General features: G+C 43.6%; 1 protein-coding gene across 1 annotated transcript in view; it reads right to left on the bottom strand.

Annotated features, from left to right (window-relative positions):
* The window catches only part of LOC149336268 (uncharacterized), a 42,138-nt gene extending 29,886 nt beyond the window's left edge, over nucleotides 1–12,252 (bottom strand). Inside the window, exons 1-5 of the mRNA XM_089554104.1 lie at nucleotides 12,153–12,252; nucleotides 11,995–12,042; nucleotides 8,341–8,356; nucleotides 6,281–6,378; nucleotides 5,228–5,368 (exon numbers count right to left, since the gene is read on the bottom strand). Coding sequence (XP_089410230.1) covers nucleotides 5,228–5,368; nucleotides 6,281–6,378; nucleotides 8,341–8,356; nucleotides 11,995–12,042; nucleotides 12,153–12,252 — 403 coding nt within the window. The remainder of the gene's footprint in view (nucleotides 1–5,227; nucleotides 5,369–6,280; nucleotides 6,379–8,340; nucleotides 8,357–11,994; nucleotides 12,043–12,152) is intronic.
* Between the last annotated feature and the right edge of the window lie 1,416 nt (nucleotides 12,253–13,668).

Raw genomic sequence — 13,668 nt, 5'->3', positions numbered from 1 at the left:
TGACTACTATCCCATCATGTACAGGCGCGGACAAAAGTAAACGGAGCACGCAACTGTCTTCGAATATTTTTCACGCGTCACCTAATTGAAATCTCCAGCAGTGGTGCGCGCATGCTGGTAGCGGAGGTTGGTGGGCTTTCTTGTAGACAAACAACGCTTCTTCATTACCAATGGAGAAAGCGTGATTGCACTTCGAACGCAATAGCGTGCTCCGTTTACTTATGGCCGCGCCCGTACTCTTTTTCTGATATATGCCAACGGTGCATTAAACGCCATAAAGAAAATTCACAGCAGTTTTATCTGCAAATTCTCCACTTTGTACGCGAGAAGGCGGGAACATTAAGGGCGAAATAAGCTAATATTGCTGGTCAGAACAAAAATGCTCAATTCGCGTTTGTATTAGTCACTGAAGTTGTTTTTGCCTGCACTATTGCTACTTAAACGGCTACTAAGGTTACCTAGATCAATATTACCAATTTATACAAAAAATAGAAGGGGAATTCACTAACCCCACTGATGACCGGTCAACGCAATCACAAAACGAAGCAGGTGTCTTTCCAATAGCAGGCATTAATGAGTCACTGCAAACTCCCGTGTTCCGTCTTCGACAGAGACGGAACACAAGGGTATGTAGTGTTTCCAAAGCCTTTTCTCGATACGAAAAATCCTCAAGATGCCTGTTTTCCTGTTTCTTTTAAGTTTCCTTGCGGCATCTTTTTTATCGAGGACTGGACTAAGGCTGAAGGTGTCCGTCTTTTCTCGGTTCCAGAGTGCCTTCCTGACACAATACGAAAACATGTGCTTTCCTGCTGAGGTAATTGCTGTGCATTAATTTTGCGGTCTTCTAAACCACTCTTCTATAACATGTAATCACACCGTTACGGAGACTGAAGATGCTTGCAAATTAAAGCTTAGAGATCAACCATGCAGTGATCTGGTTTGCTGTCGCACATTGAAGGAAGGCTAATATGTTGTGATTCAACCATTGCGAAAATGCGTTTTTGGTCTGGTGTAAAAAGCACGCAGATTTAGAATCGGGTGGTTGAAGGTCATTCGTATTCTGTAAAACGCAAAGCGCACACATTGCTCAAACTGTTAACGTACCTCGTTAAAAAGGGCACCGTTAGTCACAAACGGAAACATCCCCTTATAAAAATGGTCTATGCACAGTCTATAGCCTTCTTAAAGACTCTACTGCCTGCCTATGGATATTTATTTTTGTCTATTCATAGTCTACAGGCTGTCTATGGATAAAAGTCTACTGAAAGTGCAAAAAGTGCAAGGATGTAAATCTATAGATTGTCTATAGACAGTCTACAGTATTTCTAGTGTCTATAACTGTTCTCAAGGATTTGTCTATAGAGCGTCTATAGACTTTACAGACAGAAGTCTATAGACTGTCTAAAAAATTTTGTAAGAACAGATGATGCCAAATTGACTGAAGTTTACTAACGTCTCGCAGGATCAAGTTTTAATGCAAAGTAAATTTCACTGGAAAGGTAAGAGAGAGAACACAAGCACCTGAATTCGTCTCTCTCTCCTCAATGTTCCTTTTCTAAAGCAGCAGAGCGTTAAAGCAACTAGTTGAGGACAGATCGCGCAACGTTTGCCAAATTGTATGGTTAGGCTTCTCAAATACTTACTTCTGTCTGCGGACTTCGAAGTTTGTGCAAGCACTGAAATTTTCAAAATATCATTTATTGCGCAGCAACAGACGTCATAATCTACGGCAGTACAACATCAAGCTCCTTGAGGAAAATCTCCGTTTCCTGAAATAAACAATAATAGGGCATTATCTGACTAATTCCTATCATCAAAACAGGGGCCTTTGAGGTATCAAAAAAAAAAACTGCAGAATCATTCAGCAAGCAATGCTCACCACAAGCTGAAGTTTAGAAGCGCTTCTTGTTGCAGTTTATATCTGTATTCGTCAATGCCGTTGTAAGCCGAAAGCCATTAATGGCTCATACTGTCGTCCGTTAGCAAAGCGTGTCACCCGAATTTAACTCGGGAACTAAAAAAGATAGAATGAAACCAATGGTTGCTTCTGATAGAGGAGGAAAACATGAACTTAGAAACGAAGTTTGATGACTGTAGATTAACTAGCTAATTAATTATAGGCAAAAATGACGAAATTGCGTCGAAATAGCGCGGATGTCGATATAGCCACGGGAACGGTGTGACGTCACATCTACCGGAAGTCGTCACGGCATAGTGAAAATTGTCACAGAATGGTCGGAAAAACGACGGATTTGTGTCAAATTAGATGGGAAGGTGTGTAATTAAGCGTAATGATTCAGCCACGCGAATGGAGTGACGTCACATCCACCGGAAGTCATCACGGCATAGTGTCCTCGCCTTTCGTTTGTCAACACTCAAGTTGCCAAAGTGTCCGCCATTTTTATTCAGTAAATGTATCATCGCACTTAGCACCACTGGCAACACACGGCATGTAACACTTTCCACAAGGCCGTGCTCGTCCCATTCCAGGCCTACACATAATAAACGTACATAAAAAACTGAATTAAGACACCCCTGTTGTGAGTTACCAGTGATTAGTTCCGCCTATCGCAGCTCAATTTTATACTGTGAACTGCTGCGCGCCTGGGGTTGCCGCCATCACGTAGCATTGAATACTGAGCGCGATCGTAAGTGCGCTCGGCAAGAATTTAGAAAACGAAATATTGGTGAAAAAAAAAAATTTTTTTGACCACCCACTTTGCAGGCACTTGGAACAGACATATGCTACCTAATTCGCAGTGCGCAATATACACAGCCCAACACTAAACCTCAGGCTGTTTGTCCCAGATGCAAACAAGTGAAATTTTTGCACCAAAATCGCGCTCCATAAATTTATGATGGCGGATGTACAAACATGGTTAGAGAGTTGTGCTGCACAGATATCGTGTTCCGCAGTTTCACTTGCGGAAACTGTTACAAAGCAGCATTATTTTAATGCACAATTCAGAAAAAGTCAATAGAAATACGAAGTCATATATTCTAACGATTCTTTTCGCGAACAATATTTTCTTGCACCTGCACTATTTGCATCGGACTCGTGATGTCAGGACTGGTAACTAGCAAGCCATGTCTATTTGCTGCATCACATACTGAATTGTGAGCTGTGGGGTTTAGCAAAATTAAACAGCTGCAATAAAAGAGTATTAAACCACGGTGTCTAATTCCAGAGGTGAGAGTCGTCACAGAATACAGTCATAAATATGGATGACGTATTTTGTAGTTTGATTCTCATTTTTCGCCCTCTCGCCATTGGTTAGCAACCCCTACGCGGCCCACAGGACAGCCATTCCGGAGCTGATGACCTAAGCAGATCAATAATACTTAGACATGACGTCATAGGCAACGCCTACCAATAATAGAGTTGCAAAAACTGCATCAGGACGAAAATGCTGCTCAATTAACAAAGCAAAAGGATTTGTTAAATAAGCACACAATGGATCCTTACCGCCTAACACTTACCAGTTGGGATAGCTATAGGCCCTGCAACGCGCAAGCAAGATTTAGCACTGTGACGTCATTAAAGCAGGGAATAACAGAATGCCCGATAGCGAGCACTAGCAAATATAAAATTGTCGTTAAAACTGCACAGCAGAGACAGCTAAGTGGTCCGCAGCGTATTTAAGTGTAAGACTGCGCTCATAAGTAAAAACGACCGCTAAGGGACATGCCAGAAACGGACACAATTCCCCGAGGTGCGTCTGGTTTCTGATGGAGACCAGTTCAAACCGGAATAAATATGTAGGCAAATATTTGCTATTGAGGCGCCAGACTGCTTAAGTCACATATAACAGAGAATACTATGGCATAAGCCTTTTCACACGCCGGTCACTGCGATTATTTTCTGTCACTAATTTATCGCTTCAAAAACATACGTTGTTTTTAAGAGACCAATTACATGCAGAAAGAAAAGCGCCAACTGGTAATATTCAACACGGGTGCACGCAGCCGAGTAAAAGCTTCATAACTGTGGCAAGTTGGAACATTTAAATCACAATGGTTTGTTAAACAAGCGTAAAGTGATCGTGCAACCGCTTTGTGTTTAGTATACCCGTTGAGCTAAAAAGATGACACGAAGGGAGGCTATTTTGGGTTATAAAATTTGTCTGGCTGAATATATTCATCAACGTGCGTGCCGCGTTCACTGCCTTGTGAAATATTATTTAGCTATTTCATAAGTTAGCATGAATAAGCACCACAACTGCAGTATTACCAGTGTGAAATTCGGTGAAAGGAAGTCACTGATAAGTTTGCCTGAAGCAAATGTTTACTGCACACTCGCTTAAAAAAGCCGCGAGTTCAGTATGTACGCATTTGTGTACATAGCTTCAGAAAGGGTTACGCACTTCAAGAGCACTAAAAGAATAGATGCTTTATATAAGAGCTTCTAACTTGGTAGTATTTTTTTTCTCCATACGACAAGCAAAATCATTAAAATGGAACACTTGTTCCCGGCTATGAGGCTAACAGCTCATATCTTGCAATATCCCCTAAGTGATATTGGGGATATTAGTGACTTAGGGGATATTAGGGGGATAGCCCACAAGCCATACCGTTACGGTTTGAGTGCTCGGTTTAAATACGAAGTGAAAAAAAATATTCATAGCCTGGATGCCTTGGCACATTTAGAAAGAAATGCTAAATGTTATCAGATTAGACATGGAGAATACTGGAATGTTGCTGTACCGCGCTTGAATTCTGGTATGGAGCGATTGTGTTATTCTCTGCCATCTCTGTTAAACTACTATCAGTCACTGAATTTTGATTTATTTAGTTATTCCACTGTTAAACTTAGAGACATGTTTGCCGATTGACTAACCTAATTTCATATATTCTGATGTTTGTTTTACCTAGCTCAGGACTTTTTTCCTTTATTCTGCACTGATGAAGTGTCTTGATTTGTTTATCGTTTTTTCATTATCTGGTGCTGTCTACACGCTGCCTTATATATGGGGCTGCGGACTCGTCAAGTTGCCAAGTGGCAGCTTTTTTTCCGTAGCCCTCCATCTGTAGCACCGATGGAAATAAAGATTTTATTTGATTTGAGTTAGCCTCATAGCCGGGAACAAGTGTTCCATTTTTATGATATTTCTTGTCGTGTGGGGAAAAAAAAGTACTACCAAGTTAGAAGCTGTTATATAAAGGGGATATTGGGATAATAAAAAGGGGGGGGGGGGGGGGTAATATTTCACTGCCAAAAACTACTCACGGCTTCGAGGAGTGGTCAAAGCGAGCATCGGCTGAGGGTTTGAAGCCGAAGCATCGCCATTTCCAGACGGAACGGGTGTCTCGTTGTCGCCGTCACCGGTGTCGCTGTCTTGGCGTTGTGGCCCCTGGCGCGGTTGGCCGTCTGAGGGGAGGGGGAAATTGCGCGGGAAAATTTGGCTACGTCAAATTTCGCCAGAAAAAAAAAAAGCCACAACTCTTCCATAACGCGCTGCTTATTGTGCGAAGAAGCAAAGAATGACAAGAAGAAGAAGAGGAAGAATAGCATGCCGGACAACGAACCAAAAGTAAGCTACAGGGAGGCGAGTTGAGTGAATTGGTGCGTTCCCAGTACTAAATTAACACCGCCAAAGACGTACGGTAAAAACAAATGTAACGGTAGGTTTGTTCCATGTTTTTTTTTTCTTTCTCCGTTCCCAATTTTTTTTTTTAGTTGTTAGCTCCCAAACGGAGCTGTGGAAAGAAGTATGATAGGTGCAGCGTTTAGAGACCGGAAGCGGGCGGAGTGGGTGAGGGAGCAAACGTGGGTTAATGACATCCTAGTCGAAATCAAGAAGAAGAAATGAGCTTGGGCAGCGCATGTAATGTGAAGGCTAGATTATCGCTGCTCCTCGGTGTGGATTCCAGGAGAAGGCAAGCGTACCAGGGGGCGGCAGAAAGTTAGGTGTACGGATGAGATTAGGAAGTTTGCGGGGATACGGTGGCCGCAGCTGGCAAAAGGACAGGGTTAATTGGAGAGACATGGGAGAGGCATTTGCCGTGCAGTGGGCGTAGTCACGCTTATGTTGATGACGATAATGATGGTGAGCTCAGAACGTCAAGTAAGCTTTTCGGACCCATGTTCAGCAGGCTGCACAAGAGAGAAATAAGAAAGCAAGACTTCCAGTGCCTCCAGGGCGAAGCCTGAAGATAGAACAGGCTTCATTTGAGGCAGTAATTATTCGGCGGTATTCACCGGGCCGCTGACACGTGGTTTACAAAGGGAATTCACAGAGCTGACAGCTAGAGCAATGCACGAAGCAAGTTGGCGCCTCACCTGTGCTGGGAAAAAACAAGAAAGCGGCCAGGAGCACCAAGAAGATGAGGATGAGGCTGCAGCCGCAAACGCCGACGAGCGCCGAGGTGAGCGCGGTCCTGCGAAAGCACATCAGGTGCTATCGTAAAAACAACTTTCGAGTAAACACCCGAAACCGCACAAAACCCAATTCTCCTTGAAGAGTCTGGGGGGACCAAAGTGACTGGTGAGCATTGTTACAACGCGATAGCGTTGCAGGTGGATCCATTCGGCAGAAAATATGATGCCGGTGTCGGCATCACCAAGGTCGGAACATTCTGATTGGTTGAGAAGGGTCCTGACGTAATGATGACGCTACACGTTGTTAAGTCGCTTAAAGGAAAAAAAATGGGTGCTGAAGTGGTTGAACCGAACCTCTGATCCTTGTAACTGGAGACAGACACGCTACCACTACGCTACCGAAACTTATTTTTTTCTTTATTGCCTGTTTCGAAAGTTTACAGTAGGTCACAAATAGATAATGTTCTGCGCTGCTCTCTCAAATTTAAGGAGCGGACATGCGTTTCGCTCACATGAGGCACTCAGAACTGCTTCAAGGAACAGAACTGTCCAATCAGACTGATTTTATTTATTTATTTATTTATTTATTTATTTATTTATTTATTTATTTATTTATTTATTTATTTATTTATTTATTTATTTATTTATTTATTTATTTATTTATTTATTTATTTATTTATTTATTTATTTATTTATTTATACATAGTGCACAGCAATTATATGCGCTATGGCAGGAGTGGGAAAACACGAAAGGCAATATACGCACCAAGGTAACAAAATGCAGCAAAATGTACAAAGTTAGCACTACAATAAAGTTCAAATTACAAAAGAAATATCAAACAAGAAAGGAACTGTTAACGACAGGGTAAGAATATTCAGCTAGTATGAGTCTTCAATGGCAGAGAATTCCAGGCTTCTATTGAACGGGGGAAAAAACTGAATTTGAACAAATTAGTGTCTGCAAAATACGGTATCAAATTAAGCTCGTGATGACTTCTTGTAGATGATAATGGTGCAAAGTTAATGTAGCGGTTATCTGAGAGCCTTACCGAGGAATTGAGGCCTTTACCCTGCAGTGGGTGTAGTCAGGCTGATGATGATGATGATGATGGTGGTGGCGACGAAGTGCGACAAATTTTGTCTCCAAAAGATAGCTCCTTGTACACATCACGCAGCTTAAATACGTTTTCTTTGAAGTAATCGTTGAGAGACCGCGCATGTTCATCGCAGTGTCACACACATTCGTTCGACTGCGTTAAAAAGCAAGATGTAAAAGCAAAAAACGGATCCATGTCCGCGCAAGGGTGTGCCACGGGACCACCAAGTGATCGTAGGGACCCTGTAACGCTAATGCGTCATGATCTTTAGTTTAACGTAGCTGTTTCTTATGTGTGTGGAGCGGAAATAACGCGCTAACACGCGCAACTCGGGCATAATATTATGCTAATAAGCTTCGGGTTACTTGCATGATTGGTTAACAAAATCTAGGCGAACGACCAAAGGTGAACACGGAGAACGATTAAAGCGCCAACAGAAGTCGGAGTTCGATGGAGAAATCTTCAGCAGAAGTGACCACGCTGCCCTGACGGCGGAAAAAGTGCTGGCAGAGGAGCAGCGATGCTGCGGTCGGAGTATTAGCTCCGTGAAGTGAATCTCCTCTATCGCTATCCTCGTCTGGATGATAAGTTTCGTGATAGCATGACAAGAGGTTAGATGGCCTGGTTACTTTTGGCAAAAAGGGTACTCCATTTAGCCGTTCAACTGTAACTGATGTTCGAGCTTTATTCATTTAGGCACTTGCGTTCGGTCGTGCCCGTAGGTTCTATTAGCCAATCTTCCAAGTCATTTGAAGGTTGTGTGCTTACGCTTGCGGCTGTTTACAAAATCATTGACAGTTTCGTAATGTTCAGTGTCCAGCACTGTCTGTTTCAACGCCAACATAACTAACAGCCTACGAAGTCTGCGTCCGGTGCTAACGAGATTTTCATGTAATGATCAAATTGGTTTCGCATCGTACTTACACGTTTTCTTCACCCCCTGCGTCATGCATAGGAAAACGTGGCAATCAGCTACTCAGTAACAGTGTCATCTTTATTACCACCGCCACAAAAAAAGCCGTTGGGCCGCAACCTGACAACGATAGCGCTCATGACTTGAATGTAGTATATGGACAGCCCACATATACCTAAGAAACACTGTTGGTCACATATGTATGAAGAAAATAGATACAGAGTTTGTACCCTAGTCGCACAGCGATATTCACAGCTTACTGGAGGAGACCACAGCCTTTCGAATTCTCGCCCGATAACAACCTTCATTCTTGACTCTGCTGTGCTAGCTTGAGTCAACTGCGTGCAGTTTCGGCCACCTGACAGTGGACAAGCTGGATCATGGTTACAGTGGTGGTCTAAATAGAACACATGCAAAAAAAAAATTACAGGGACATCTAGTTCCATTATGCGTTGATAATGCGATAGCATTAGCAGCTATTGATGCCGTTACCGGAAGTAACGTCACTTCCGCTCGAATGGTGCCAGTTCCCTCCAGCCAACGGGCGAATTTTATGACCTACGCTGCATTTGACATTAAAACGTATATTGTATTAAGAGAACATAGTAAAACGATATAAAGAATCGAATTATTGTATCAGTCACTTTTTCGATGCTGTTACCGAGGCCATAGGAATTTATCAGTTAAAACAAACTTGAAAGTGCGGACGCATTTTTATTGCTGCTGGTCCCTGACTGCGCTGTAAGCTTTTGTCTGTTCACAAACGGCAAGAAAACACAGGTTAAAATGTGTTACCTGTGCAGTGCAAATTTGGACAGTAAAATGAGCTCATAACGAACATGAAAAGAAAACTAAGAACCAGGATATCAATTGATTTCCAACAGATATACAAGAAGAAGAAATTCACAACCGTAATTTCTCCACTAATTATCTCCACTATTTATTTCCACTATTTCTCCACTAATTATCAAGAATTGGCCTTTTAAAGCTCACTAGATGTCACGTGCATGTACTTTCACGGACAAAAGTGGTGTACTCCACGCGGCGGGAGCCAGAGCAACGGAAAACTGCGGCATTTTGGCAAGCTAAAGCACGAAACATTGAAACGAGCCAAGTGACATGCCTGCTGATAATAAAGGTCACGCATTGGCTGTCTCGCTCCCAGATTCCGCCTGTAGATGGCATTGCAACGCAGTTTTCCGGACTTTAGTTTTCCGTTGCTCCGGCTCCCGCCGCGTGGAGAATACCCCTTTTGTCCCCGATAGTACATTAGTGGCCATAATAATACCGAGGCGTCAGCGAGCCAACTCCCCTCAAGCAGTATATCTAAAAAAAATTAGCTCTCACTTAGCTGGCAAATGCCGCTGGTACGCTTGCGTATAACTGGAAGCAAGTTCCCTGTCCGTTCTAAGTAAAGCGTAAGAATAGTAAGAACAGCGAAGCAGTGTGCTCCGTGTTATTCTGGCTGCGACTACAACCACCTCAGGAGCTCTCTCAAACTGTGCTGCGCTCTGAAGAGCTTGTAGGACAGTAAAAATATCACTTTTGGTTTACGAAAGGAAGTATAAAACTTTATGTCCGCCTGTGAATCACCTAAGGTGGGTAAGTTCAAAAAGAAAATGAAAATTATTTTCTCACTTTGTAGTGATGTCCTAAATACTTCTGAAATATCTTAGTTGCTTTATTCTTTTGAAGACGTAGTGGTAGCCTTAACTATGTCGTTGTCGGTCTCCCAGATTTCGGTGCGGTTGCTCTTCTTGGTGTTTTCATAAACAGAATATGATGTACTACTGGGGACAAAATTCTTCAGGACACGTGAAAAGCTTTCTACTCGCATACAGCCAATGTCTGATAACGACCGCCTGATTTGACACCATTCCTCAGAGAACATTATTCTTTCTTTCACCTCTTCAGGTATGGCCGCGAGCCATTACCTCATAGCAGACATATCAGTTTTCGTTCCGACTCAGTCGCCCTGGGGGACTTTCGTGCTCGAGAGTACTACAATATACTGTTTCCTCCTCACAGTCATCGTGCTGTATTATATAATCATTATTTTCCGACTGTGCTTGCACTTTCTAATGTTATTTTTCTACTGCTCACTTGTGTCTTGTTGCCAGTGATGTGCAACCCTCAATGAAGCCTCGTCAGGAAGTATGCTCTGCCTTCTTCCTTTCGCCTCACCCCGTGGTCATCTTATGTGTACGCATGCACACGTCCGAAATAGATCCGACCGACCGTCCGTCCGACCGTCCGACCGTCCGACCGACCGACCGACCGACTGATTCGGAATAATCGGATATAAAGATAGAAAATGTTCAACTGCGCCGCCATTGCCGTCTGCGCCGTCTTTGAAGGTGGGTTGGAGAGGGAGAGAATCAGTTTTCACTATTGTTGACGAAGTTAATATTGTTACAAACCTTAGAGCGACGACACAAGGCGCTTGGAAAGAGAATAACGAAGATCAAGCTCAACCACGCGCCCATTCTGTCTCTGCGTCGGCAACCAGCTTGCTTCAGTCTGTCTCAGTTGTTCCCTGCTCATTAATTCAACGCTACGGACGTAACAATACATTTATGTGTCAATGTACTGCTGCTAGTTGAGCTACAATCGTTTTAGCAGGCCGGGCACGCTTTGTAAATACGGTGTGAAGCCAATGTTCAAGCACGTGAATCATGGCAAGGCAAACTTCCCTGAGTACCGCAGCCCACCATGTTTGCTGAGTGCAAATATCGCGGCACAGACAAGATTAGATGAGAAGCGATAGATGCATAAGTATGACCAAGCATGCCGAAGAAAGCATGAAGTGTTGTCTACACAATCAAGAGTCACTGTTTAATGTGCAAGTTCCAATGACGCTGTTTTATTCTCTTTTTTTTTATTAGGGGCTTCCTGGGGAGCCGTACCGTCGGCACTTTCGGAGTCGTCTTATCTCGTAACCGAAAACACGCGCGCGTCCACGTGCTTCGTACCAGAATGCTATCTGCTAGGCGTTCATGAGTATCTTGAGCAGAGAGAGTTCATATCGAAACGCAGCAATATTTCTAACCAAATATTAGGTTTCTGTCATTCCATTTGTGTACTAAGGCGCGGCAGCTACAGTTGCTCTTCCCACCGCATCACAAACCGACAAAGAACTAAAAGTATGGGGCATTTCTCTTTCTTCGGCGGTTAAGTCTTGCATTTAAAAGGTCACTTAAGATGCATTTTAGACACGTGACAGGCAAAGTACGACATAATAACACAGTACGTACTTATTTCATCACTATGTACCGGCCGACAACTGGTGTAAAGAAAACTAAGCTACGCAGCGAGTTTACTGAAGCTTGGCAACATGAAGGCAATCGCGAAAGTGCGAGTAACAATGCGCCATTACGAACACTATGCGTTGCCGCTTGTTAAGCTGTGAGCACCTCGGCCTCAGCGCGGACTTTTCTGTTGTTTGATTTTAAATACTATCGGTAGAACTCGACTAATATAGGAGTAAAAATATCAAAAAAAAAAGGGAAACGCACTCACAATGCGTGAATGTGCAGGAACCCAACATTCGATGACAAAGACACAGCTTGTGACATCTGCCCTGTAAGACACTCGTTTTGCCGAGCAAACGCTCGTCTTGAAATAGAATAGTACGCCAAATTAAGAGCACGAGAACTGGTTCTTACTTTCTGCATCTTCCACAATGGCTGTGTCTTCACCTTTGTCTTCATCGTCTAGAAAAGCGCATAAAATATTCAGCACATCAGCCAATGCTTGCAGTCAGACTGCTGATTACCCATGTTATCGCTGATTCACCAATCAAGTCTACCAAGCTGACATTTACCACACTGGTAATACTCAGTTATGTTGAACGCAATGTTTCGACAATCATCGGACAAGAAGCTGGCACCGTGTAGAATGTTCCTATCAGCCACGTATACCATTTCCTCTTCATTGTCAACCGTCACTAAAGCATGCCGTAATACTTCTTTCTAGCTCTAACGTCTGTGTGCCTTCGAATTTCTGCGCCGTTTCCCTAAGCTTCCTATTTAGCCAAAGCACCAAAAGGTATTTGAAATTCCTATTTTAGTTCTCAGCACACAAACAATATTTTAAGGCGAAAGCCTTTAATGCCTCATCGTTGCCGACAGAATATTGTCAGCAGAGGTGTCACTCTTTTCGATTGGTCGAAATGGTTATGACGTCAGAGTGCGCGGATTCTAAGTAATGAGGTCACCCACGGATGCCTGACGCCCCCTTTTGGAGCAGACGACAACTAATAAAATAGTTGTCGTCCGCTCCGACACGGGGTGTAAGGCGTCCGTGAGTGACCACATTACATACCTTATTACTGCGAACAGAGCCATGGATATAACCGAACTCATCGAAGCAGAGAGAGAGTCGTGCTAAAGAAGCAGTAAAAGTGTGTAGTTGTAATGTATAGTCAAAGTGTGTAGTCAAGTAAAGCACTAGTACAGCACAAACAGTCTCGCAGTCAATGCCAAACAGTGCGCCAGGAAAGGCTTTCGCTTTGCGGCACTTTAAAGAGCCAAAGTGCCCCCTGAATTTTTCATGTCTCTAATAGTAGCTGTTCATTTCGACCGATGCCACAGAAGAATACCCCAAGGTGCGGTGTCCAAAGTCTTGGTCCGATGTTTAGGGAAATCCCCCAAGGTGATGTAGATACGTCATAAGGGAGTATTTACTCATTGACATCCACCCAAGCGCAGCCGTAATGCCGCAAAGGAAAGCACAGAAACTTTGTAGTTGACAAAAAATTCGTTCCGGTCCTGGATTCGAACCCCGGACCACAGCCACGCCGCAGCAGTTCACAAGGAAGGCTAGCATATGGTAGGGCGAGAGCGAACTTATCAACTCCTCGAAGCGGGAACGGTGTTGATCCAACGTTTAGGGGAATCCGCCAAGGCCAAAGTCTTGCGGCAAGCTTTCTCGGCATACTAGCGGATTCTGTTTGATCGACACCTCTTTAAGCTCACATAACCTAGACCTGGCGGCCAGTTAGAACCTCTCCGGTTTCACCTGGAGCAATATCTATGTGGTGATGTATTCATTATTCCTTTTGGTAGCATTAATAACTGGTATTGCCCAGAATTTTTCTTAATGAACTCTTTGAAGTTGACGTAGCTGTCTGGCAAAGCCTCGATAGGAGACATCTAGGGTGAACAGCGTACCGAGCCCTCGCAGCAAACGATCTGCAATCGAAGGCAACCAGAGTAGGATCAACCGGCTGATGTAGCTCGGAGACAAGCTGCGTCACAGCGAAAACGTGTGGCGTACGGTACAGAGACGGGTGAAAAACGAGAGCAGGCACTGGAGAAAAGTGGGCAAAAAGTGCGCGA

This window comes from Amblyomma mixtum, chromosome 7, assembly GCF_055824585.1.
Source record: "Amblyomma mixtum isolate Tamu chromosome 7, ASM5582458v1, whole genome shotgun sequence".
Lineage (NCBI taxonomy): Eukaryota > Metazoa > Arthropoda > Arachnida > Ixodida > Ixodidae > Amblyomma > Amblyomma mixtum.
The sequence above is the reverse complement of the archived record's forward strand: the minus strand, read 5'-3'. Positions and strand labels throughout refer to the sequence as shown.